The following is a 27,009-nucleotide window of genomic DNA, read 5'->3' as shown; positions in this document are numbered from 1 at the left end:
CTGAGCGGTCATAACCTGCATCATGTCTATCAAAGGAGCGGTTGCGGTTTGGATGGATTCTGCGATCAATGACTTGACTGACGTTTGCACGGTTTCAACTATCATCGACCTGATCGATGTTTGAGCGGTGTTGGAAATTTCGGTTTGAATGGATCCCCAGATAGTGTTTGTCAGATTGGTTTCAATTGTTGCAATCTTCTCATCGGTTGCAATGCTGTATTTCCCAAGACAAGAGATGAGTGTATCAACCACCGCTTGCTTTACTTGCTCAAGATCCGGAGTCTTATCAGTTTGAGGAGGATCACTGTTCCGGTTTTCTGATGTCATGGAAGACTCTCCGGTACCAAAGAAGGGTTTGCTTTGGTAGAGGTCGGCATAAGTTAAGACGTGTTTGCACTTTTCCTTCCATTCTGCTTCGAGTCGGTCAACATTTTTAATGAGTTTTTCACGCACTGGGTGAAACCGCTGAAACATTTTTGCTTCAATTGGAGTTAAAGTTTCTCCTTCTATCACAACCTAAGAAGTGGAAATAGTGGATGCCTCTTGTTGAATGGTGGTATAATACCACATTTCATGCATCACTCAAGACGACTCCTTTACAAGTAGTGTATGGATTTTCTCTTGTTCCGATTCCGTTAGGTCCTATGATGCGCAACAATTTGGGTGCATCAGATGATTTCTTAGTTGAGAAAACAAGAATGTGTGGTATTCTAAAGGATAACTTGGAAATGGACAGTAACAGAATGAAACAAATGGCAGATCAAAAGAGAGTATAAAGAAGTTTTCAAGTAGATGATTAAGTATTCATGAAGTTACAACCTTTTCGGCAAACGACTATTGCAGCTAGAAAGAATATAAAACTTGCTACCAAGTTTTTTAGTCCGTTCATGGTAAAGAAGTAGATCGATATGGTAGCGTATAAATTGAAATTGCCAAATTATTGTAAAGTTCATCCAATTTTTCATGTGTCTATTTTAAGAGTCAGGTTGGGACATTTGCAAGAGGTGCAGAAATCCTTTCCAACAGTATCAAATGAGGGAGTTATTCAATTGGAACCAGAGAAAATTTTATAAAGAATTTCAAATGTGAAAGAAAATCGTACAAACACGTCACGACGAAGAATCTGGCGACCGATAACTAGAGGTGAGTAGCGGCAATATATTGGGGAAGATGATTATTGTAAGTTATGTTTAGCCATTGGATCGGTCAATGCATCGAGTTAATCTGAAATTTATGTTTTAAAATATTATAATGTTAATAGTCCATGGAATTAACACTTTAGATGAATTCAATTAAAAAACATTATTCATGGCACACTATGATGAGTTGGATTGATTTATAACGTGGTCGGTAAGGATAGAGAAAAGTGGCAAGATCTGGTGCGTTTAGATTGTCCAAGGACGTGGGAAGCTTGGATCGCGTGAGGCACACGACATATCTTATGTTGGAAACGTTAAAGGGCAATCGACGTATTCACTCACAAACTCAAGATAATATTAAAAGAAAGGGGAAGAGATTTTATTTCAGTTCATCTTTTTTCTGAAATACAACTACTCTATTTATACTAGAAAAAAAAACTCGTAAACGGACATAATTAATTCTAATTAAGACCCCTATTAAATAAAAGATAATAACGTCTAATATTAACTAGACCTTATTATAATTAAGACACCTATTAAACAAAAGATAATAACGTCTAATTTTTTATTAATTAATTTTATTTTCAACATTCCCTTGCAAAATTAATTCTTCTTCGTGAATCCAAGAATACTCCTCATTTTGCTGAAAATTTTCACTCCAAGAGACTTCGTAAAAATAACTGATATTTGATCAACAAATTTCACATATTCAAGTCTGATCTCTTTTTTAGTAATACTCTCTCAGATGAAGTGATATCGCGTATCGATTTGTTTACTTCGAACATGAAAAACAGGATTCCTTGCTAGAGCTTGATAAGACTTGTTGTCGAAAAAATTGTGGTCGCTTCATTCTCTGACAAACCTATCTCCTTCAACATTCTTCTTAGCCAGATTGCGTTACAAGCGCATGTTGTAATCGCGACATATTCAGCTTCACAAGATGATAACGAAATTATCGCTTGTTTCTTCGAACTCTATGAGATTATATTAGACCCCATAAAAAACACAAATTCAGTTGTGCCCTTCCGATCTTCTATTTCTCCGGCAAAATCACTATCAGAATATCCATCAAATTGAAATTCCTTAGACAGTGAATAAAGTCGTCCAAAATCAATCGTACCTTTCAAATATCTAAAGATCCTCTTTTCCGTCTTCATGTGTTCCGTCGTGGGCACCTCCATGTATCGACTAATAATTCCAACACTAAAAAGAATATATGACCGAGTACATGTCAAATACCTTAAACATCAACGAGACTTTTGAACAGTGTTGGATCCACATTTCCTCCTGTTTCGTTCTTGCTCAATTTAGCTCCAACCTCTATAGGGGTAGCCACTAGTTTCCTATTCAACATATTGAATTTTTCCAGAACTTCCTTCACATATGTTTGTTGCCCAATAAAAATTCCATCATTCGATTGAAGCACTTCTAATCCGAGATAAAATGACATTAAGCAAATATCTGTCATCTCAAATTCTCGGGCCATATCATTCTTGAAATCTTCAAAGAAACTCGGATTATTTCCAAGGAAAATAAGATCATCCACGTAGAGGCAAACGAATAAACAATCTCCATTTTTATCCATTTTCACATAAATTGCATATTCATGTGGACATCTTTCAAATCATTTCTCACGAAAATAAGCATCAATTCGACTATACCATGCTCGAGGTGCTTGTTTGAGACTGTACAAAGCCCTCTTCAACTTTAATACCTTTCCTTCTTGTCCTTTCATCACATAGCCTTTTGATTGCTCCACAAAAACATCCTCCTCAAGGGAACTGTTAAAAATGCTGACTTCACGTCCAATTGGAATATTTTCCAATTTTTTTAGGCCACCAGTGAAACAAAAAATCTGATTGTTTCTAGACAAGCAACTGGAGAAAATACTTCATCATAGACTCTATGTCATTGTGCATACCCTTTGACGACTAATCTCGCTTTATATTTTTCGACAACAGCTTTTGCATTATTTTTCTCTTTGAATATCCACTTGCCACCAATGGACTTCTGACCCGCTGAAAGTGAGGTGAGTTTCTATATATTCTTTCTTTCAATGGCTCGAATTTCCTCTTCCATAGCTTGTCTCCATTTCTTCTCTTTACTAGCCTCTTCAAAACTCAAATGCATTGTTTCGGCTAAAAGACAAAACATAGAAACATCATTCATTACTTACGTATTCTCATATAGTTCTTGGATAGTCTCATCATTCGTTATTAAGTTAACGCTTCCGTCTCGTAGCCAAAGATTATGATCCTTCATTAAAATTTGGTAACCTTTTTCTATGAGTTTTCCCAAACTCAAAATATTGCTTTTTAATTTAGGGACGTATATAATACACATTGGAAATAAATTTTATGTGTACCATCCTTCAACCGAATCAAAATAGTACATTTGCCTTCAATCTGGACTTTTGAAGCATCTCTCAACGTGATATTTCTGGTTGCCTTTTTCTCAATCTCAACGAATTTCAACTTGTCGCCACACATGTGGTTACTCGCACCGTTGTCAAGTTACCATTGACTTTCTCCTCCAATAATTTCTTGATTTAGCGCTAATAACAACGTTGACTCCTCTATTTCTTTTTCTTTTGTGAGATTGACTTTTACTTTCGCATCCTCGGCATACCAGTAAACACGAGCATAATGACCCAATTTGTGACAATTGTAGCACTCAACGCGTGCCTTTTCGTATCCTTTCTTGTATCCGTCACTTCTTTGTCCTCGTTCGCGTCCTCTTTCTCTTCCTCTACCTATTGGATTTCCTCAAAGTTTTTCACTATTCGCTCTCTCGATATCTGAATTTCTTCCACGTTCTCGATCGCCAGCACGAGAATAACCTCGACCTCGACCGTGGCCTCGATGAATTACGCTCCCTTTTTTTCCAAACGAATGATTGATTAAAAGCACTTGCTCAAAAGGCTCCTTCCTATGTTTGTTCATCCGTTTCTCGTGCACCCGTAACGATCCATTTAATTCATCAATTGAGAGTTTCTCCAAATATCTATTCTCTTCGATTGCAACCACTACATGATCAAATATTTGATGTAGAGAACGTTAAATTTTCTCGATTACTCGAATGTCTTTTATGCTTTCACCATTTCGCTTCATCTGGTTGACGATAGATAAGATCCGCGTGAAATAGTCTGAAATAGACTCCGATGCTTTCTGATGAAGAGCTTCAAACTCTCCACAAAAAATCTAAAGTCGCACCTTTTTTACCTTGACAACTCCTTTGTGGGAATTTTCTAGAATTTCCCATGCCTCCTTGGACGTCGAGGCATTTGCTACTTTCTCAAAAGCAACATCATCAGACACTGGTGGATTATAGAAAGGGCGTGTTGATCCTTCTTTTTGTTCTTCTAGAACGCTTGAATCTGGGCCAACGTCGCATCCTCATCAGTTTTTACAATCCCACTATTTACGATTTCCCACGCACCTTGAGAATTGAGTAACGTCTTTACTCGGATAGACCAACTATCATAGTTGTCTTTCGTAAGACGCGGATACTAGAACATCAAAGACATTCTTGCTCTAATACCACTTTGTTGGAAACGTTAGTGGAAAATCGACGTATTCACTCATAAACTCAAGATAAGATTAAAAAAAGGGAAAGATATTTTATTTCAGTTCATCTTCTTTTTGCAAATAAAACTACTCTAATTATATTAGAAAAAAACTCTTAAACGGTTAGAATTAATTCTAATTAAACCCCAATTAAATAAAAGATAATAACGTCTAATTCTAACTAGAACTTTTATTCTAATTAATACACCTATTAAATAAAAGATAATAACGTCTAATTTTCAATTAATTAATTTTATTTTCAACATCTTAAGCATTAATAGACATAACATACAACATTTGAGATCGTTTACATTTTTTTTTTCCTTTTATTTATTGGATATATTGTTAATAATTTTTTTTTGGTTAAACTTCAACTTTATTATTTTTGAATAGTTACTTATGTAATTCATAAACTTAATTGAAGATTTTTTTTAATAATGAAATTGTTTTGAATTTTCATAGAATTAAATTGAATATTGGCTCTTCAAAATTTGTTTGTGAGATTAAAAATTTTAAAATTCAATTTAATATTTTTTTAAAAAGATGAGGTTTAACACATTTCTAATAGAAAATTCTGATAATTAGAAAAACTAAATTAATAATAATAAGCAGGACATAAAGTATAAGAAGAAAAAGATAGCATTCTAATAAAAGAACATTAGCAACTAAACAATAGTCATTTCCCATTTACAAGTGAATCCCCCCACCTCAACCTAAGAAGGAAACTTGTATTTTCTTGGGCAGATTTGAACCCAAAAACCCATTATTCCGACCCCCACCCCCACAATCCCCCCCTCCTTTACCCCCATCCAAACAGAGCCTAACACCTATCCCCTCTTTCCCCCCAATTTTGATTTTTTCCAAACTTGTTTTAAATACCTCTATCAGCCATTTTTCAAACAGACTGTTGGTAAATGTCCCTGAACCAAACACAATTTCCTCTACTAGCCTCTCTTCTACACTGAAAAGACAACTCCGCCCTTGGTCCCTTTGGACCTCCTCAAATGATCCTCTCATCATTGAAATGTACATCTCCAAAGCAAGTAATTCTTCAGAAGGATTACGGTCAAACACAAACCTATTCTTGACAGGGACAGAGAACCCTTGAGGATCATTTGTTGCCTCTTGGGTCAAGTTACTCGAATTCGGGCTGCTGAATTCCTCACTTTCATCATCTTCTTCCTCTTTCGCTCTCATGTTAAGATCAAGTATATTGGAGTTGAGTCCCTTCTTGATGATCATTCTAGGACTTTTGGCCTCGTTCTGATCATTCTCCCATTCAAATTTCCTCTTGCTATTCGAGTTTGGTGTCCCCAAGTTGGGACCCTTGTCGTTGAATTCAAAACGCATCTGAATTACAGAATCCCTGTTTTTCTCGTAATCGTCTTTAGAGCTTGATTGATCTTCTTTTGTAAGGATGAAAATTACTTGACCCCTATTCAGTTCACCAAATTCCCCTGTTTCGTAGCAATCAGCAAGAAACTTCTGGAAATGAGCATCTGCAAATTCCACATTTTCGACTAAAGCCACTATCTTTGGTTGATTCCTCAACGCCCCATTAAGTGTTTCATACCAATTGTTCCTCTTATCTCTGTCTCTCATGTTCATTTCCAGAAGCAACTCAGGTGATCCCAAAACCGATTCTGAAATCGCCATTGCCAGTCTCCTCTTTCCAACCGAATCGTTTCCCTCAATCAAGAACCAAGCATCCATATTCGCCAAATTGGTTTTGTTCAGGACTTTAACTATAGAAGAAACAGTTTCCTTTTGCCATGGCACGTTTTCTTGCAGTTTCTTGATCATCTCTGTCTCTAAGGAGCAGTGATTCCCAAGGGCAAGTGTGATATTAGCATCCTTAGTAGTATCCTTGAGAAAATCCAATGTGCGTGCATCCGAATTGCTGAAATTAAACTCAATGTGACACGACTGCTGGCGTCTGAACCGGGGAAATGAAGCCGCGGTTTGATTTAGCCTCGATGGTGGTGAATGAGCGAAACTTATAGAATTCGAATCCTGGTGAACTTTTTTCTGATCAGGCCAACATGGGTTATATGTCAATGAGTTGGAATTGCATTTCCCTGTTATATAATTCTGGGAATTCCTTCCTGGATGGAAACTGTCACAAAATCTATTCCATTTCCGCCTCAATTCCGCCAGTACATCCTTCAAACAACGAAAAGTAACATAAAAGTAAAATTAATAATTGATTTATATTTATAACAATAACAATATATATATATAGTCTCATTTGTACCTTATGTTGTGAATCGGGTTGGAGCGATTTTAGCCAGCATGGCAATTGAGTAGAATCATTTTTCATGTCGTTTGAGCTGGTGCTGGAGAAGATGGAGGGGGGAGACTTCAGCTGTCCAGATTTGAGAAATGCAGCAGCTTCTCTTTCATAACAAGATGTGCATTCCACACAGGAATTCATCTTGTCTTCTTCCTCTTTTCTCATCAATGGCTTGGCTTCAAACATCTCACATGGGTTTTGTGACAAACTGCAAATTAATATGATATGATTAATAGTGCAAATTAAATCGGAGGGGAATGAAGAACAATGGCTAATATAGCTTAGTGAGGATAGTTCTCAAGTTGATTTCTGTAAAGTGATAGAAGAAGGTTAATAAATTATCCAATTTGGCTTTTTCAGATTGCAAAATATATACCTTTTTTTGTTGTTTTGGAACAAGTCTAGGATATCTCTTCTTATGTCTAGTATTTTCCTTTCCTACTTTCTCATTTGTTTTTATGTAATAAACTTTTTTAAATTTCAAAATCATGATAATAATTTTGTCGTGAATTAGATTACCTTTTTAGAAATTTCCTAGAATGGTTAAAGTATGTGGGGGGAAATGGGACTGCAAATGTCTCAGATGGGTATATAAATAGAATATAAGCAGACAAAAGCAGGAAAGAGAACAGGAGGAGGGAGGGAGGGAGGGAGGGAGAGGATTCAAAATCTGTCTGAACAAAGCTTTGCTTTGCTTTTTGACAGTAGGCATGGCATGGCATGGCATGGCATATTGGTCCTCTTCTCCTTCTTCAAGAAGGCCATGAGAGTTGCTCAGCGTCAAACAAGGAAAGCACATCATCTAACTAGAAATGGTTCTACACTTATAGGTACTTTGGCTCCATAAAAGCCTACACCCACTCCAATAGACCTAGACCTCTCCTAATCTTTATAAAAGATTCTTAATTTTCTTTTTACACTAAAAATAATTGTTACAAACTTAATTAGCTAGCTAGCATATATTGGTAAATCTAGCTAGTAATACTTTTTATAAACAAATATAAGTACAAAATCAATATTATTATTATTATAAAGTTAGGCCATGTGTGAATGTGTAAAAAGATACACAGATTATAGTCAAATAATCTTGTCTGGTCTTCTTTTTCAAATAAACTATTTATTTGGGGTCCGGTTTTACCAATTTACCCTTCACATTATTGATTTTAATGTTAGTATATTAATTAGTTTCTAGTTTAAATAATTAAATTCAAATAAACTACATCAAACAAAACTCTTTTAGTCAGGAAAATAAAGTTTCAAAAACATAAAAGAAAATTGAAAGAAATGGACCAAAATTTCTAACCAAAATTATATTTGAACTATATATAAATTATACGAATATTTTCTTTGAACAATATTCATATATGTCAATGGTATGGTAAACCAAAAACAACTAAACCAAAAGAATTAGGTTAAAGTGTGTCCACATAAATGATCAATTATATGAAGTGGTTTAATTACTTTCAAAAGTAATGACGTCAGTAAAGACATGTTTGATATGGAGAATATTAGTGCATTAATTAACTATAGGGGTTCTCACCTGTTAGCATGAAGAGATAATCCAAGACCACCAGAAGGAACAGATACAGCTTGAAGAGTCCATTGAAGCTCAAGAGAAGGCTGTCTCATCTGGCACTTCAAGTACGTCTTGTAATTTGCTGTAGCCACTAACCAAACCCTTCTTCCTAAGTTGCTATATTCATAAACCATCCTCCCAATTTCTTCAACCAAATGATCAACTGGTTTGTAATATTGATCATGACCAACTGATTCTGACGACGTGTCTACAACTGTCCACTTCAGATCCCCAGTGTAGACAATCACACCAGATTCTGACTCAAGGAGAGAATCCACCTTCCTTTTCAAGTCTACCAAGTTTTGTTCCACTTCCTCCTTTTTCATGAACATCAATGGAACTGATGAGAATTGGAATTTGATCAAGTGTGTTTGTTTCAGCCCTTCAGGCACATCTCCTCTCTCAACTCTTTCAGTTAGTTGTTCGACAAGACTTTCGATCAACAGTGCCGAGTCTCCAACGATGACCGTGTTCTTCCTCTTCTTTCTCAAGAGAACCTCCAAAACCAACTTCAAATCTTCGGAGTTATTATCCGCGATAAGGGTTTTCTTTTGAAGTGGAAACACGAATTGGGTCTGCCAAAAGTTCCCCGGATAAGAATCGGTTCGAGTTGGTGAGCACGGGGAAGAAAAGACTCCACCCGGAGTTGTAGTGCCATAGCAGTGGAAGATAGAAGTATCTTCCAAACTGTTCTTAACTGCCGTACTCGAGAAACCAGCCTCTCGCATAACCCGACTGACACTCGGGTCATCCAAGATTGATAAAACAAGTTGTTCGAGTTCAACCTTAATCGCTAAAAGCGGTTGTTGCTGTTGCTGTTGCTGTTGCTGGTTTGGTAGTTGTTGCTGATGATGAAGTTGATGTTGGTTTTGTTCGATGGAGCCGCGTCTCTGATGCGCCTGTGCCCGTTTGAGGGCGGCTATGAGAGCGTTTGAGAGAGACGGTTGACCGTGGAGGAGAGGGCCCGGTGCGGTTGGAAGTCGGTTTAGGGCTACGTTGAAGCAAAGCTCGAGAGCTCGACATTGAAGAGGATGGTATTGATGATGATGATGATAAGGAGGAGTTGGGGGAGAGTAATTAGAAGTTGAGTTGAGGCAAGCTCTTCTCAAGAGACTTGATCTCGAAGAGAGAAGAGTGGCGGCCACATGGAGAGGGGTGACTTGAGCGTGTCCCCTTCTCCTTGCGAGGCCCAGAGACTGCTTCAATACTGAAGCAGCCTCTGTTGTGAGTGTCTGCTGCAACGTGCAAGCTCCTACGCGCATAACTTGTCTAACCAATTCCCCCCCACCCCCCAAGACCTCCTTTTTTTTCTTCTAACTATATGCTTCTTTCTTATCCCCTCTCTTTCTCTTTGATCTATAACCCAACCCCCCAACAACTTATTGGCTATTATCTCACTTTCTCTCTCCTACCAAGCTAAAATAGGGTTTGGTTATGGTTGTCTGAACTTCTGTGGGCTTAGAGATAGTATTGGAGGGGCTATATAGAAGGGAACTGACCGCACCGAAACCACAAACTGAATGCTTTTTTCATTCTCTCTTTCAATTTACTAGCTTTTTTATTTATCAAAAATTTATGCTTTTATTGGTTTAATTCCATTTGCTTTTTCCAGCTTCTACTAGGACATTGATTCCTCTCTCCTCCCACTTTTCTTTTTATCTCTCCGATGTAGGTGTAAATACGTATGCATAGCCATGATAGCATGTAGTACGGTTGATGACTTAACTATTTATGAGGAGATGATTATGACTTTAACTCTTTATGGATAGATGATTAGTGTGCTAGCTCTCTATCATTCAAACTGTTTGATCAATCACTTCTTATTGATGCCAGTTAGTTATTGTGTTATTTTTAGTGATGATATATCATTATTAAACTAGTTTCAACAGGGTTTGTTTGTTTCGGATTTCTGTACTTGTGTATTGAAGAAATTGGTTTCAAACATAGAGGTGATCGATGAAAAGATTTGAAGAAAAACAAATATTAAAATGTGTTATTATTAAAAGTAAAATCTTAAACTAAGCAGTCAAGACAATTCAGAATGTTTATTTCTCGTTGTCATAGTATTCCAGTCTCATATAGGATTATTTGAATCAAAATAGCAGTCAGCTGATAGTTAACTACTTAATTAGTTGTCTCGAAGTAAAGATCTCATGATGAAGTGCATATGCATACTTTAAAGAGAAATAATTATATATACATATATATATGAAGCTCCTCTCCTCGATCAGTCCTCATAAAAAGAAGAAAAAGGGAAAAGATTTAAATCCGATAGTGGCTTTATGCATCAGCCTATTTAGTCCATGGTAATCACAATGCATCTCAAAAATAGTTTAATAACAATTAAAAGATTATTTAAAAGAAAAAAATAAACAGTCTTCCATCAAATTGGCTCTTAGAATGGGCAGGCAAAATGCTACCACACTCACCTTTATTTCCTGATCAATGTGTTTATTCTCATGCATAATAAAAGGATTTCATTTAAGAAAAAACTTCAAGTGGGTCCTTAGAATTCAGAAACCCACTTTTTTTTCCCACATCAATCCCTTTGAATCGACAGACAAGGCCCCAGCAGAATTTCAAATGAAGTACTAAAGTAGAAAGCTGAGAGAGAGTAGATATGGATATTTAAAATATGTGGTGATTAATAATGATTTGCTAGAGTGGAGGTTTAATGTATTAATTAAAGATCATGTATTAATTGGACAAGATGGATGGCTTATTTTGATGAGATTAATGATTTGCATTTACAAATTAATGTCGAATCGTTTTGAATAATATTGTTTTGGTTGACACTTTCTTTTGTAGCAAATAATATTAATAATTTTATTTTAAAATATAATAATCACTTCAAAAGATAATAAAAACAACAACAATATTAAGAAACAAAAGGGTTCTCATAAGAACATACGATATGAACAGAAAAACTGCCAAAATCCTTTCTTTGCAAGTCATGCATGATTTATAATGATTTATTTTGTTTTTATGCTTTAAAAAAAACACAAGCCAAGTGGATTTTCTTTTACTTTTTAAAATTCTTACCGTATCAGTACATATGTTGTTAATTAAAATATGTTGTATGTGAATAAATGTGTATTAATTAAGTAATTTAAATGAAGGTGGGAACCCTTCACGCCAATCCTCTTAGAGAGACACAGTTTTATTCCCCAAGTACCCAAAAAGCAGCCCTCTGTCTGCTCTCCTATGTTGCATTATTGACACTTTTTTTTCACCTTTCTCTCTCTTTCTCTCTCTCACACACACACACACACAAATTTCAAATTTGTGCCTAGATAATATAAAGAGATGAGGGAGGGGGTGCTGCAGTAAGGGAACCTTTTGTCTCCATCGGCATTTCATTTCCAACTACCCACTGTGAATGTGAAAGACTTCTCTTATCTACTACTCTCGTCTGGCTAGAATAATTCTTATTTAACTTTTGTTTTCTTAGACCAAAAAGCTAATTAGTACGTATTCAATTCATGAATAGTTAAATCTTTTAAGACAGCACAATTACTATCTTTTAGACATGTGTAAAAACCTTTTAAGTAGATATATAGTTAATCTTTTAAGACAGCAAATTACTGACATGTGTAAAAAAGCCACTAAGTAGATCAATTTGTTAATTATTTTCCAACATAATAATTCAAGTCGAAACTCTTCAATCATCAGTGGTGAATATTAATAGACAAAACTTTGTTGATCAAATTTATTTTAAAAAATAGAAAAATTTTTGATTGTGTATTATTAAGATTAAAGCATAGCCTAATTATAGTCCCATTGAATTGAAAAATAAATAAATAACGGAATAAAATCTAATCTAATTAAATAAAGTTAAATAAGAGAATGTTCTTAGCATATTCTCAAAATATGTTTTAGCATATTTTCTACGATAAAAATTTTGGGTTCATATTATTTATGACATTATTTATTGAGCTTAACGAGATTATCCAACAAATCAACCTCTTAATCTCGTTATACTTCTTCAACTTGCTTGACACAGAACTTCAAACGCATCTCGATGAACTTGTTTATCTCTAATGTCTTTGTTAGGATATCAGCTAGTTGGTCATCAATGCCAACGTGGTCAATGTTCATCTTGCTTTTTTCAATGCACTCTTGGATGTAATGAAACTTCGTGTCAATGTGTTTACTCCTCTCATGATGAACTGAATTCTTGTAGAGAGCAATGACTGACTTGTTATCAATAAATAGTTTGAATTTCAACTCTTTACACCCAACTAGCTCGCCGATAAGACGACTAAGTCAGACACCTTGACATGCCTCTATCGCCGTTGCGATGTACTCGGCCTCGCATGAAGATAAAGCAACAATCTTATGCTAATGCGAAGTACAAGTCAAAATGTTGCTTCTGATAAAGAAAAATATCCCAGAGGTGTTTTTGTGGTCATCAACATCGCCATTGAGATCACTATCAATGTAGCCTATTAATGTAGCTTCACCTCCTCCTGACTTATAATAACACCCATAACCCAGCGTACCTCGTACGTAACGAAGTATCTACTTGATCACAACCCAATGTTGAGAACTTGACGCCTCTATGTATCGACTAACTATGTCCACAACGTGAGCAATATCAGGTCGCGTGTATACTAGGTTGTGAAGACTATCGGTTACTCTTTGATACCTTGTTGCATTCACAACTGTACTCCCATCATTCTCTCTGAGACAGAGCCGATGCTCCATTGGAATATGACACGAGTTACAGTCACACATGTCAGCTTTCTCCAAAGTCTTCATAGCATATGCCTTTTGACATAATGTAATTTCACCGTCGTTTTGATGTACTTCGATCCCCAAATAGAAACTTATAAGACCGAGGTCGCTCATTTTAAACATTTCCTAGATCTGTATTTTAAACTTGATGATGTCTTGTACACTTGTGCCTATAATATTCAAGTCATCCACATAGACACCCACCAACAAGAAAGATTGAGCATCGCCTCTTCTATAAATGACATGCTCGAGCGGGTTTCTTGTGAAACTAAGTGAAGTAAGGGAAGCGTCCAATTTTAAGTACCATGCTTGTGGTTCTTGTCGAAGCCCGTATGATGCCTTATGTAGTTTAAGAACTTTACGTTCGTTCTTGGAATTGATGAACCCTTGTGGTTGTTCTACATAGACCTCCTCTACGAGATCACCATTCAAGAATGCTAACTTTATGTCCATGTGGTGTACTTGCCACTTGTTTTATGCAGAGAGTGTGAGTAACAGATGTACTGTTTCCATTCTTTCTACTGGAGCAAAAATTTCCTCGAAATCCACCCTTTGGCACTGCGCATATCCTTTTACAACGAGTCTCACATCGTGCTTCACGATGTTGTCGTCGGGGTCCTTTTTAACTTTGAACACCCATTTAAGCCCAATGGCTCAATGACTAGTTGGAAGTGACACAAGCTCCCACGTCTTGTTCTCAAGAATCGACTTCATCTCTTCCTCCATGACATCCTTCTAAGGCACATTGGCAAGTGCCTCGTCCACGCTTTTAGGCTCCTCCACTGCCAAAAAACAAAGTCCATTTACTTTGACATTAATGACCTCATTAGTAGAATTGTAGATGTCTTCAACCCGTTGGTAACGTTGAGATTCTAAGTTAGTGATGCGAGCGTCATCATGTGTTGGCGGTGTGGCCGACTGTTTTTTCCTCGGACTAGGCACACGACTTTGTGGCGCTAGTTCTTGTGCACTAGATACAGGCGTCGAAACACTAGTCTTTGTGGGATAGATCATAAAGAATATAACTAGTGTTGTTTCCATCTATGAGCCATCAACTATCTCCCAATTCCAAACATAATGTTCCTTAAAAACAACATCTCTAGTCACGTATAACTGCTTCCCTACTGGATCATACACCCGATAGGATTTCGCTCCCTTTTCTTATCCTACTAGTACTCTCGACATCGAGCGATCCACGAGATTGTGAATGCATGGACCGAGATTCTTCACATGTGTTATGCAGCCGAAAGTCCTCAAATGATGTACTTTAGACTTCCACTTGTTGCAAGTCTCTTAAGGTGTCATTCTTTCAACACTCCTTGTTGATGCTCAGTTTAGGAGATATATAACTATATTTACTACCTCTACTTAGAACATGCCCGATACTTTCATTGACTTCATAAGACAAATTCTCATCTCTACTATTGTCTAGTTACGTCTCTCTATGAAGCCATTTTCTTGTGGTGAGTAGGAATCTAAAGTGTTGTGCTTAATGTCGTTCTCCTCGCAAAATTATACAATTGCATCATAATTGAACTCGCCTCCTCGGTCAGAACAGAATGCAATCAATTTGCACTCACGTTTTGCCTCTATTGTCGCTTTGATCATTTTGAAGTAGCGCAACACTTCGTCCTTTGTTTTGAACACCTCAAGCCATATATATCAACTAAAGTCATCGACTACAAGCCAAATATATTGTTTCCCACCTCCAGTTGTTGTTGTGATCGGGCCACACAAATCGATGTGAACTAACTCTAGCGGGCCTTGTGCTTGATATGTAGTGATTTGTAGAAATGAAGTCCCGTATTTTTTTCCGAGCGTATAACCATCACATAACTTTTCCATGTGCCCAATTTTTAGAATACCACATACTAACCCCTTGAGAGAGATATTTCAAAGAGCATTGAAATGCAAATGACCGAAGCGTGCATGCCACAACCACACAATATCATCCTTTTGAACCAATAGACTTACTGATGTTATGAGATTCGGTTTCAACGTGTAAAGTCGATTACGTGTTCGTTGAACCCGAGCGAGAATTTTTTGTGAGTGACTAACGATGCAAAGTACCCCCATTTTTTATGATGATCTTGTAGACATTTTTGTCAAGTTGACCAAGTGAGAGGAGATTACTCTTTAGGTTTAGGATATAGAACACATCAGGTAGAATCTGATGGTCTCTAGTGAGACATTCAATCATCACCCTGCCCTTTCCTCATATATTTACCATAGAATTGTTGTCGAACCATACTTTACTCTTAATAGTTTTGTTAAGCGTTGTGAACTCCTTCTTGTCACCCGTCATGTGACTACTGCTCCGGTGTCCAAGAACCACACGCCATTAGTGGTATCCCTGGGTACAACTTTTTTTCATTTAAAAATACCTCTTGTACGTCGTCGTCAACTGATGTTGTGGTACAAATTTGTGCCATCCGTAGAATCAGACATTCATCTTCCTCAGAATTTGCTTCTACGAGATTCACTTTCTCTTTTTACTCTCGGTCTCGCATCTCCTTGCGACACTTCTTGGTCCAATGACTAGGGATGCAACATTACTTATAACTTCCCTTTTTTGTTCACCGTTTTCACCTTTCTTATTGCCCCTATTGAATGAGCCTTTACCCTGCTCACGTTGTCGTTATCGAGATCTCTATTCATCTTCTGTGAGTAGTATTCACTCACTAGAAGATATAATCATCAAGTACATCGCGCTCCTCTACGATTAGGAGTCGATCTGTGACCTGTGACTTGTGAGTTATTCGATGGATAACGTTTTGAAATCGACGAGTCACTCAATCGCCATCGTCATCTTCTTGTATGCACACACCACACTACAAAGGAATTTGAGCACTACCTTGTTCTTTGACACTTATTCTCCCAATATCTCGAGCTCGTTGATGATCGCAACATGTTGAATATTGAAAGTCTCCACCCCCTCGTCGTCTTTAAACGTGAGGTTTTCGAACTTCGTCCTACGTGTTTGCGCTTTGGCTTCTTGGACACTTTCAACTCGACCCGCATGATTTTTAGTGTGTCCTGTGCTTCCTTGGCCGTCTTTTTCTTCCAAGGGTTTAGATCAACTCCGACAGCATTGTCTAGAGAAGTAACGACATAGTCCGTTGAACTTCACGAAGACCTTCCGGACCATTTTCAACGACATCCCACAAGCTTTGCGCTTGTAGATGCACCTTCATTAGGATCGTCCAATCCGCATAGTTAGTATGCGTGAGAGGCGTGAAGTGAATCACCCATTCGTTCTCCCAGCCTCTGTTCATCACCTCTTTTCCTTTTCCTCCCATCGTTGAAACAAATCGAACATTGTAAATCTCTAATACCATTTGTTATTGTAGAAAAGAAAAGTATAGTGAAAAGAGAAAAGCTTTTGATTGTGTATTATTAACTCTAGTAATAGCCTATTTATACTTACAATATTAAATTGAAAAGAAAATAAATAATGGAATAAAATGTAATCTAATCAAATAATGTCAAATAAGGGAATGTTCTTAGCATATTCTCAAAATATACTTTAGCATATTTTTTAAGATAAAATCATTGGGTTGATATCATTAAAGTCCGATTTATTGAGCTTATCGAGATTATCCAACAAGGATATCATTGTCAAAGATAACTAAAATGGGGAATCATGGATTCAACACAAAATTTTCGAGTTTGGATGAAAATTCGGGTATAGACCGTGCTTAAATGTTGAGCATTCTAGCTAAATTTTTTGTTTAAATATATTTTAAATCATGATCTCGTAATTGTTTTTTTTTAATGATTCATGCAACTATATTATGAAATGGATAATTGTTTAAACACAACAATAAAATCGTACATTTGTGAAAAAAATTACATAAATAATACAAAATTAACGTGTATGGATATTTTTCAAAATGATTCACAACTGTCGTTTGAGATTTATTTAAATATATTTTAAATTGATCTTGTAAAGTGAATACTCATATTTATCACTAAGTTCTTAATTATTTATTTGGTGCTTTGATCTCATGTTTTCTTTTGCTTATTTGATAATTTTGTTCTGTTATCTCCATTCATTTGTGACTAAAGATATTTTGATTTATATTATAATATTTGAGTTTTCTCATAGTAAATGTAGTTTTGACATGTATATAAATGAAATAAGATTGTTATTTTTTTTAAGTTACTATATTTTAAGGGTTTATGGTCATTTTTAGATTTTTATTGTTTAACTTATAATCTTTTATGTTTTTGTAAGAATGCAACATAATTATTTTATACTTATAATATACAACTTTGACAACTAAAATGTTTGGAAACCTTTAATATTGACAAGGACTGTAATTACTAGCTGGAACTATTGTTTTTAGATGCTTGTAAAATTAAGATTTTGTATCAAATTAATATCGATTTACAGACATTTTCTAAATTTAAACTACACTGTTTTAAAACAAGCTAAATATATATTCGATTCCATTGATTTTGGCGTGTGTTCCAAGGAATGGATGTATTGAGGTCTAAAGGTTGTGCCTTGAACTGTACATTAAAGTTCTATACCTTAACCTTTGTGTCGAAAAGGAGTCAAAAGGTAGTGTTCATATAGATGATCAAAACCCATATATGCTATGAATCTATATTATTTTATTTAAAAATTAATCAATAAATACTTTTAACTAGTTGTTAACTTATATAATATTCAACTTTATATAGATCATGAGCCTAAATCACAAAAGAAGCCTAAGTTGAGATAGAAGTGTTCCTTGCCTACTCAAAATACAAAGTTTATTAAGTTACAAAAAGAATCTTAAAATTTCACATTTTTAACTACAATAGATGGGTTCAGAAAAAAGAAAAACAAATTACAACTTAAATTTATAAGTAAAAGTTAAATAATATAAAATTTTAAAAATGAAACTAAATTTTCAACATATTATAAAGATTGCAACAATTTTTCAAATCAAATAATTCACAACAAAAGTAAATAAAACAATGCTAAAATAACCACTAAATTATCAAAAGAATTATTTCAGTTCAAATTGGTATATAAATTTATAAAAAAATAAATAATGCAACTTCAAAATTAAGCGACACTAATATGAAGAAAAAATTTAAATTTAAAATTTTTTTATTTAAATGTTAACATTGTTACAAACGTAATAATTTTCACAACAAATATATGTTCTAATTCTATTTTATAATATAACTAATTTGAAAATTTATAAATATATTTATCATAACACTATAATAAATTAATGTTGCAATACAAGTTACAAATATAATGATATTAAACATAATTTGATTTCGACTCAAAAAAAGTTTATGTTTTAAAACAATAATCAATTTATTTTATTAAATATATTTCATGTAAATTTACAACTAGTATTTCAAAATAATTTTGAAATAAGTCTAAATTGGAAGAAACGTTGAATATGTAATCACATTCAACTTAATTGTTTTATATGTCTGCATTAGATTTTAGTTTAAAATATTAAACAGTTCATTTTACATAATATGTATATAATATCAATTTTTTTTATCAACTTTTAAGTTGCCAAAAAAAGTTATATATCAAATAGCATTAAGCTCAATTATTTTTCAATTATGAGTTTTATTTTAACTTAAACTAATATCCAACTTATTTTACGTTACTCTAATTAAGTATATATACCGGCACAACATGTTTCACAATTTTAAAATAAATTTGAATTGCAATAACATTGCATATCTAATAGCACTATTAATTGTAATTACTTTTATCCATGAATAAGATTTTAGATTAAACTAACTTGACTTATTTTGCAACCAAAGCAATTGAGAAATATTGTACCTTATTTTCAACTTGGTAATAAATCACAATTACAATAAACATTAATTCAATTTTATTCTCTTTTATCAAGTTTTAACTCTATCTATTAAAATTTTAAGCAATTTGGTTGGGACTAAACACAATTCATCGTCTAGACACTCATTTACTAGTAGTCTCAAAATTATAGAAAATATATTTTAAATGAAAATTAGCTAAAATTTGAGATAATTTCCAAAAGGTTTTGAGTTTTTAAATTATCTATACTAAAAAAAAGAATCACTACAGTAAGATTTAAATAAGAAATTTATTATCAAAACAAAATCCCAAAAAAAAAAATTAAAAAAAAAACAATACTAATACTAATAAAATAGGGACGTGCAACGCAATCGAGGTCATCCACAAGATCTCCCAATTTTTCATTTCGAGAACCACCCACGTGTTCCAAAATCTATCTAGATCATCCACGAACCGTTCCAAACAATTATCAAACTTCAATTACATTGTCTAATTGTCTTCCCAATTTCTTGAATTAAAAAAAAAATTAATATTTATAGACACAGACGAAAAAACATTTTTTAACAATCCCGAATCCACATTATTTTTCATACAACAACTTTTTAAACCAAAATTTAAATAAATAATTAATTTAAGAATAACAATCTTTAGCCTGTTCTTAAATTAATAAAATTACAAATATTTTTTAAAAATGACCAAAATACATAAAAAGTAAATAAATATGGCCAATATCATAAGCTTATATGAAATTTGGTAATAATATTGTATTTTTGCACGAAATGATAAGAAAAAAATAAATTTTATTTTACGAGGTCGCCAAAACTTGCCGTGAGAAGCGGCACATGGTGGTCCACGACGGACCAAAGCCAACACTCGCCGACATAGCAAATAGAGACCGGTAGAGGCCAAAGTTGGGAAAACCGGGCGAGCAAGAAGCGATACAACAAGGCTGAGCCTGGTTAACCCACGTGCAAACATTTAGGCGGGAAACACGTGCATCCATGCATGCCCTCGTCTTCAACGTCACTTTAGGGATTTCCTCAACCAACCCATTTTTCAACAACTTCAGCTTTTCACTCCACAAAGTAAAAACTCTATGGGCAACCTTACTTCTCCCAATTATCACTAGAGCTAAGAAGAACCAAAGGAGGATCATGAATTATCAAAATACTTCAAACGAATAGGGGCGGGACCGGGCCGGGCCAGGATTTGAAATCTACAAGGGCTAATTTTTTATTATAGAAAATCTATCTGGGCTAACTTGATAATAATATCAAGTTTTAATGTGAATGTTATCCTTTAGCGAAGGGGAACTTGTCAATAACGACGATATTTTTCCGTCGTTATTGTCAAATATATACAAAGTCTTTTAGTCTACCCGGGCTACAACCCAAGTAGCTTTGTACATGGATCCTCCCCTACAAACGAATCGAACTATTGTTCGAACCAAAACTTGGTATACTTCATAGGTTTGCCTAAAAAGCCGATGGAAGCAAGAAACAAGTCTTTTGTTAAAACTGAAATCATCAAGGCTTCCCATAAAAATTTACAGAGTTGTAATGCACACAAAATTACCCATGAGCTATCATAATGTTAACAACACAATGATTAACAATTTGGTACCGACCCCGAACCATCGTTCATCTCCTATGCAATAGGAGAACCTTTGGAAAAGTGATGTTGTTAGATATTAGATCTGTATGAATACGACAGAAAAGTTAAGCTACACAAATAATTGTAAACAAATAAACTTATATGAAAACAACTTATCGAGATTTGTAGTTGAGGCGTGTTGGGCACTGTCCTTAGAGAAATTTCGCCTCCTCGAGTAAGTTACTCGTTGCGGTAGGATGTTAATGATGCTCTCTCTCAGAATTCAACAACTCATTCTTGTTAATGCCGCAATCTGCTTAACGAGGTTTAGATGATAACAATTTTGGATGCTCTCGAGATTATGGACTGTTCTTTTTGATTTAAAAATATATGTTTGTAATCTTTTCTACCTCTAATATATATAGACAAAACATTTTCTTAATTGATCACAACCAATGTTAATCAATCCCACAAATTAAGAGATTAGTAACGACAATTAAAGATTTGGTTTAGACTGTTACTTTAAATCAATGACGCAATTTAAGAGATAATTAATGATACGTAAATCTTTAATTTGAACGCTGTAAATTATTTCAATGATTATAATATTTATCCAATAATACCCACATATTTCAAAATTATTTAATTTTTTTTCTCGAGAGCACGAAAAATTAATCCATCAATACTAGTGTCTTTTGGACTATGAACTAGTACTTAGAAATCACAAAAATGTAGGTAAGATTAGAACCTCTATGAACCTCATTTCAGACGTGAATCAATGAACTTATTTGTCACATTAATTTTTCTTCCAAAGATATCCGTTGCGGTGTGACACATTTTGGCCTTGCATCTATCTTGCATCTCGTGAGAGCTCTAGAAAGGTTGTCTAACTTTAATAGAAGCGATCCCACCTCTCTTCTCATATAGGTGAAATCTATCAAGAGTGTACTACAGTCAAACAAACCACTCACGCATGAGCTATAGATTCATTAAGAGTTTAGACTCATCCTCTTCCACTACATTACTCATTATCCTACACCATAGGGATGAATTGCTCATAAATATTTGGGATAGTATCTCAAAAACTGACAAATGACTTGTTCTTACCCATATGAACCTACAATATGTGAAATAATTCACGTAATAGTTTGGGTTACAATCATTCTCAGTTTCGTTTGTAGATATTATTCCCATCCCCCTCGATGTATTTTTCACTAGCCTCGAGCTTAGTGGTTTGATCAGAGGATCCACCAAATTCATCTTTGATACAAAGTTTAGTGATATCACTCCATGTTTAATTAGTTATTTCACTAAACAATGTCACACCTGCATGTGTCGACTTTTTCCATTATAATTATAATTATTGGCTCTACCAATGGTTGTTTTGCAATCACAATGTATCGATATAGATGGAATGAGCTTCTTCCATAAAGGGATATCTTCTAAGAGGTTACTAAGCCACTCAGCCTCAATGCGTATCAAATCGAGAGTAATAAACTCCAACTCCATTGTAGAACGTGCTATACAGGTCCGCTTTACCAATTTCTAAGAGACAACACATTTTCCTATAGTAAATATAAATCCACTTGTAGACTTCATCTCATATGAATCAGAAATCTAGTTAACATCACAATAACCCTCAAGTATGGCTGAAAATCATAATAATACATACAAAATCTATAGTTCCACATAAATATCTTAAAATTCTATTCAGTGCAATCTAATGTTCTTAATTAAGATTTTGAGTGTATGTACTCAATCTATTAACTGCATATGCAATATCTGGTCTCGAACAATTCATTAGATACATGAGACTACCAATTATTTTAGCATAATCAGATTGATAAATACTATTTCCAGTATTTTTCTTTAAGTGTAAATTAGAGTCATAAGGAGTACAAACAACTTTAGAATCTTACATCTTAAACTTTTTAAATAAAATTTTAACAAAATGTTCTTGAAATAATTTATATCCTTTGTCTAATTTTGTAAGATTTATTCCTAATATCATATTAGCTTCACCCATGTCTTTCATTTAAAAATTAGAACATAAATAGTGTTTCGTCTCAACTATTTTTTCTATCTTAGTACCAAAAATAAACATGTTATCTACATAAAGACATATAATAACCCCACATATAATCATCAAATTTATAATAAATACATTTTTCAACTTGGTTAACCTTATAACCACCATTAATCATTGTCTTGTTAAATTTCTCATGCCATTATTTAGGTGTCTGTTTAAGACCATATAATAATGATTTTATTAGATTACAAACTTTATTTTCATTTCCAGATACTATAAAATCCTCGAGTTGTTCTATATAAATTTCTTCATCAAAATCACCATTAAAAATGCTGTTTTTACATCCATTTGATGTATCACTATTTTAAAAACTAAAGCAAGCGATATCAAAATTCTAATTGAGGTTATTCTAGCAAAAGGGGAATATGTGTCAAAGTAATCTTTGTCTTTCTTTTGTTTACAACCTTTAGCTACCAGTCCAACTTTGTATATCTCAATTGATCCATCAAATTTTAATTTCTTTTTAAATATCCATTTACAACCTATTGGTTTAGTTCTTGGAACCATTTCCTGTCCTACCCACCTTTCAAACAATTTTTCCCAAACTACCCACCTTTTCATTCACATTCTCAAACTACCCACCTTTCTCTCTCTAAATCATTAATCAACTTTTTAATTACACATTTTTCACATTAAATTCACTAATTACTTTATTTTATAAATACAAATATATATATATATATATATTTTAATATATATAACTAAAATTAAACATTATAAATATAATTCAAATAAATATTATAAACTAAAATAAAATATTATACACTAAAATAAATTAAATTACATAAAGTTTTAATATTATATTATTTATTAAAATAAAATATATATTATATAAATATTAAAATAATACATATATTACATAAATATTAAAATAATACGGTATATTTTAAAGTTTATTGTAATTTATTTTATTTTAAGTTTTTTTAAATTAATACTTTTATAAATATTTTAAAATTTAGGTAATTTATTTTAAGATTTAGTTTAGTTTATTTTATTTTATTTAAGGTTTATGTTATTTATTTAATTTTAGTTTATAATATTTATTTTGATATTTAATTTAAGTATGTTTAGTTTTAATTATATATATTATATTTATAAAATTAAGTAGAAATAAAATATATGTGTTGTTTTAATATTTAATGTAGTATATGTGTTATTTTAATATTTATATAATTTATTTTATTTTAATATATAATATTAAAGGGTTAGGTGATGATTTTTGTTTTAGTTTATAATATTTATTTGTATTATTTAATTTATAATGCTTATTTTTAATTATATATATTATAATTATAAAATTAAGTAAAAATAAAATATATGTGTTATTTTAATATTTATGTAATATATATTTTATTTAATATATATTATTAATTTTAATTATATATATTTATATTTATAAAATAAAGTAATTAGTGAATTTAATGTGAAAGATGTGTAATTAAGAGGTTGATTAATGATTTAGAGAGAGAAAGGTGGGTAGTTTGGGAATGTGAATGAAAATGTGGGTAGTTTGGGAAAAATTGTTTGAAAGGTGGGTAGGACAGGAAATGGTTCTTAGTTCTTGTAGGTAAGTCTACAATTTCCCAAGTATGATTCATCATTATTGAATTAATCTCACTGTCTACGACTTCTTTCCATAGTGCACCATCAAACGAGGACATAGATTCATTATAAGTTAATGGTTCTACGTCAACTAGAAACATATAATAATCATCTCCTAGGTTATTTTCCTTTCTTATTCACTTACTCCTCCTCAATTCAATTATATCAATATTTTCTAAAGTATAAACATCAATCTCATTATTATTTTTATTATTAATTGAAGAAGGTGATTTACTAATTGACAATTTCAAAGGAAATACATCTTCAAATTATTCAGTATTTTTATAATTATTGTATTTGTATTTAAGAGATCACTTTTTAACACTATAAATCTATAAACTACACTATTTTCAGCATAACCAATAAACATACAATCACATGTCTTAGATCCTATTTTTTTCTTTTTAATTAAGATAAGAGAACTTTAGCTAAACGTCCCCACACTCTTAATTTTTTAAAATTAGGTAATCTATCCTCCCAAACTTCAAATAAAGTTTTCCTGTTTTTATAAATATAACTCTATTTTGTATAAAACATGCTGACGAAATAACTTCACCTCACAAATTTGAAGGAGCACCCGAACTTATAAGCATAACATTCATCATTTTCATTAGTGTTCATTTTTCGTTCAGCTATCCCATTAGTTTCTGGTGAATATGGTGGAGTTACCTCGTGTATTATGCCATGTTGTTCACAAAATTCCCTAAAGGATTTAGAGTCATATTCTTCACTTGTATCAGATCTTAGTCATTTAATAGTTATATTTAATTTATTCTCTACTTCAGCTTTATAGTTTATAAATTTTCCGTTAGCCTCATCTTTATTTCTTAAAAGATATAGGTATGTGTATTTAGACTTGTCGTCTATAAATGTTATATAATATCTTTTTCCTCCTCTAGTCATGTTAGATTTCAAGTTTTAGTGTATAAGACTTAATAGTTCACTTTCTCTATTATTGATTATTTTACATGGTTTCTTTGTACTCTTAGCTTCTACGCATACATGACATTTTTCATTTTTATTAGTTGATCATGTAAAATATTCAACTCTTTCATTTTCTGAATATAACTATAATTCAATTTCCTAATCTAGCATGCCATATATTAAATGAGTCAATCATATAAACAAAAAAAGATGCATTATTATTAATAACTTCAAAAACATTTAATAAAAATAGAACATTAGCAAAATAACATTTGCCTATGAAAATATTATTTTTCGTAAGTCTTAGTATGTTAGAATCAAAAGTACTCTTCACTCTAGCATTCCCCAAGACAAAAACTTACACAAGATTTGAGCGAATCTCGGGAACATGAAGAACATTAGTCTATGAGAGGATTTTACCGGAGGTGAGTTTTATATTCACATTTCCTTTTCCATAAACATTAATTCTTCTTGAGTCTACAATAAAGACTTGTTCCTCTCCTTCTCATACCTTAGTGTAAGAAAAAAATGCATTTCTATTAGCATAGATATGCCTGGTAGCAACAAAGTTTATAACTCATGACTTTTCTTCTTCCACAAGATTTATTTCTGAGACAACCGCAACTATCACATCATTTGTCTCAACTAGGTTTACCCTAGGAGCAGATATGTTGTGTCTCTTCTTATTTGTACAACTAACTGCATGGTGACCACGTTTTCCAAAACAAAACAGTTACCTTTCTTTTTCACTATATGATGATGATCCCCATTGTTTACAAGGATTGGGAGGAAAGGCTAAAAGAAGTTGAAACAACATACATATCACATAATCTTCCGCTTCTAGACTTAGGAAAGTATCTTGCGAACAATGACCCACATATGTTCATGACCTTGTACCTAGAGGATATAGGTCCGCTGAGATTATATACGATCACGATTCTAAGAATCTTTCATCGTTATTTAGAAGACATGACAATGACATGGTATTTAGAAAAAGACATTGCTAGTTTTGCGACCATGAAAGAGATAGCTAAAGCATTCTCATAAAGGTTTAGCATGTACATAACTCATAAGCGATCGTAAAAAATCCTAACATGTAAAATAGGGAGAAAACAAGACATTAATAATGTTCAATGAGCATTGAAAATCTGTAGCTACTAGTATTAACTCACATCTGATTGAAATGCAACAAATTGAGCTTATAATCGAGAATCTAATTCTAAAATATAGTGTTGGTGTTGCATCAAATTTTTTTAAAGATATGGAGAAGTTGATAAGGAATTTTCCAAGTACCCTCAAGGATATAAATATGTGAAAGCTTCAAAGACAACCAACCATTACACTAACGCCTCAAAAGTCAAAAAATAAGTAAATTTCGTGGCTGGTGCATGTTAGGTGACAAAAATGACGACCAAATCTCCTATAACCAAAAATCATAAGCAAGGTAATAGAGATCATAAGCATATTTCGATGAGGCATCCTGAAGAGAGACCTTATAGAAAATTCGACAATATAGACATGACCTTGAGAAAAGCTCAAAATTTGATGTTTAATATATAGAAATATAATTGAAACCCTTCAACCAGGTATGAGTTCCATCAAAAGAAGGGACATGCAACTGATTATTATAATACTCTTAAAGCCTAAATTCAAGATTGGATAGATTAGGGTGTAATTATGATTCTCAACA

The 27,009-nt window shown here is 33.3% G+C and overlaps 1 protein-coding gene across 1 annotated transcript; it reads right to left on the bottom strand.

The window, feature by feature from the left end:
- Positions 1-3,176: 3,176 nt before the first annotated feature.
- On the bottom strand, positions 3,177-9,999 carry LOC124915739 (protein SMAX1-LIKE 4-like). Its single transcript, XM_047456502.1, has 7 exons — positions 8,539-9,999; positions 6,960-7,206; positions 5,432-6,868; positions 4,578-4,647; positions 4,361-4,515; positions 3,768-3,891; positions 3,177-3,277 (listed from the first exon to the last, which is right to left on the bottom strand). The coding sequence occupies exons 1-7, from the start codon at positions 9,834-9,836 to the stop codon at positions 3,177-3,179; spliced, it is 3,432 nt and encodes a 1,143-aa protein (XP_047312458.1). The 5' UTR covers positions 9,837-9,999.
- Positions 10,000-27,009: the final 17,010 nt, after the last annotated feature.

This window comes from Impatiens glandulifera, chromosome 9, assembly GCF_907164915.1.
Source record: "Impatiens glandulifera chromosome 9, dImpGla2.1, whole genome shotgun sequence".
NCBI classification, from domain to species: Eukaryota; Viridiplantae; Streptophyta; class Magnoliopsida; order Ericales; family Balsaminaceae; genus Impatiens; species Impatiens glandulifera.
Note: the sequence above shows the minus strand (reverse complement) of the source record. Positions and strands in the feature narration are given on the sequence as shown.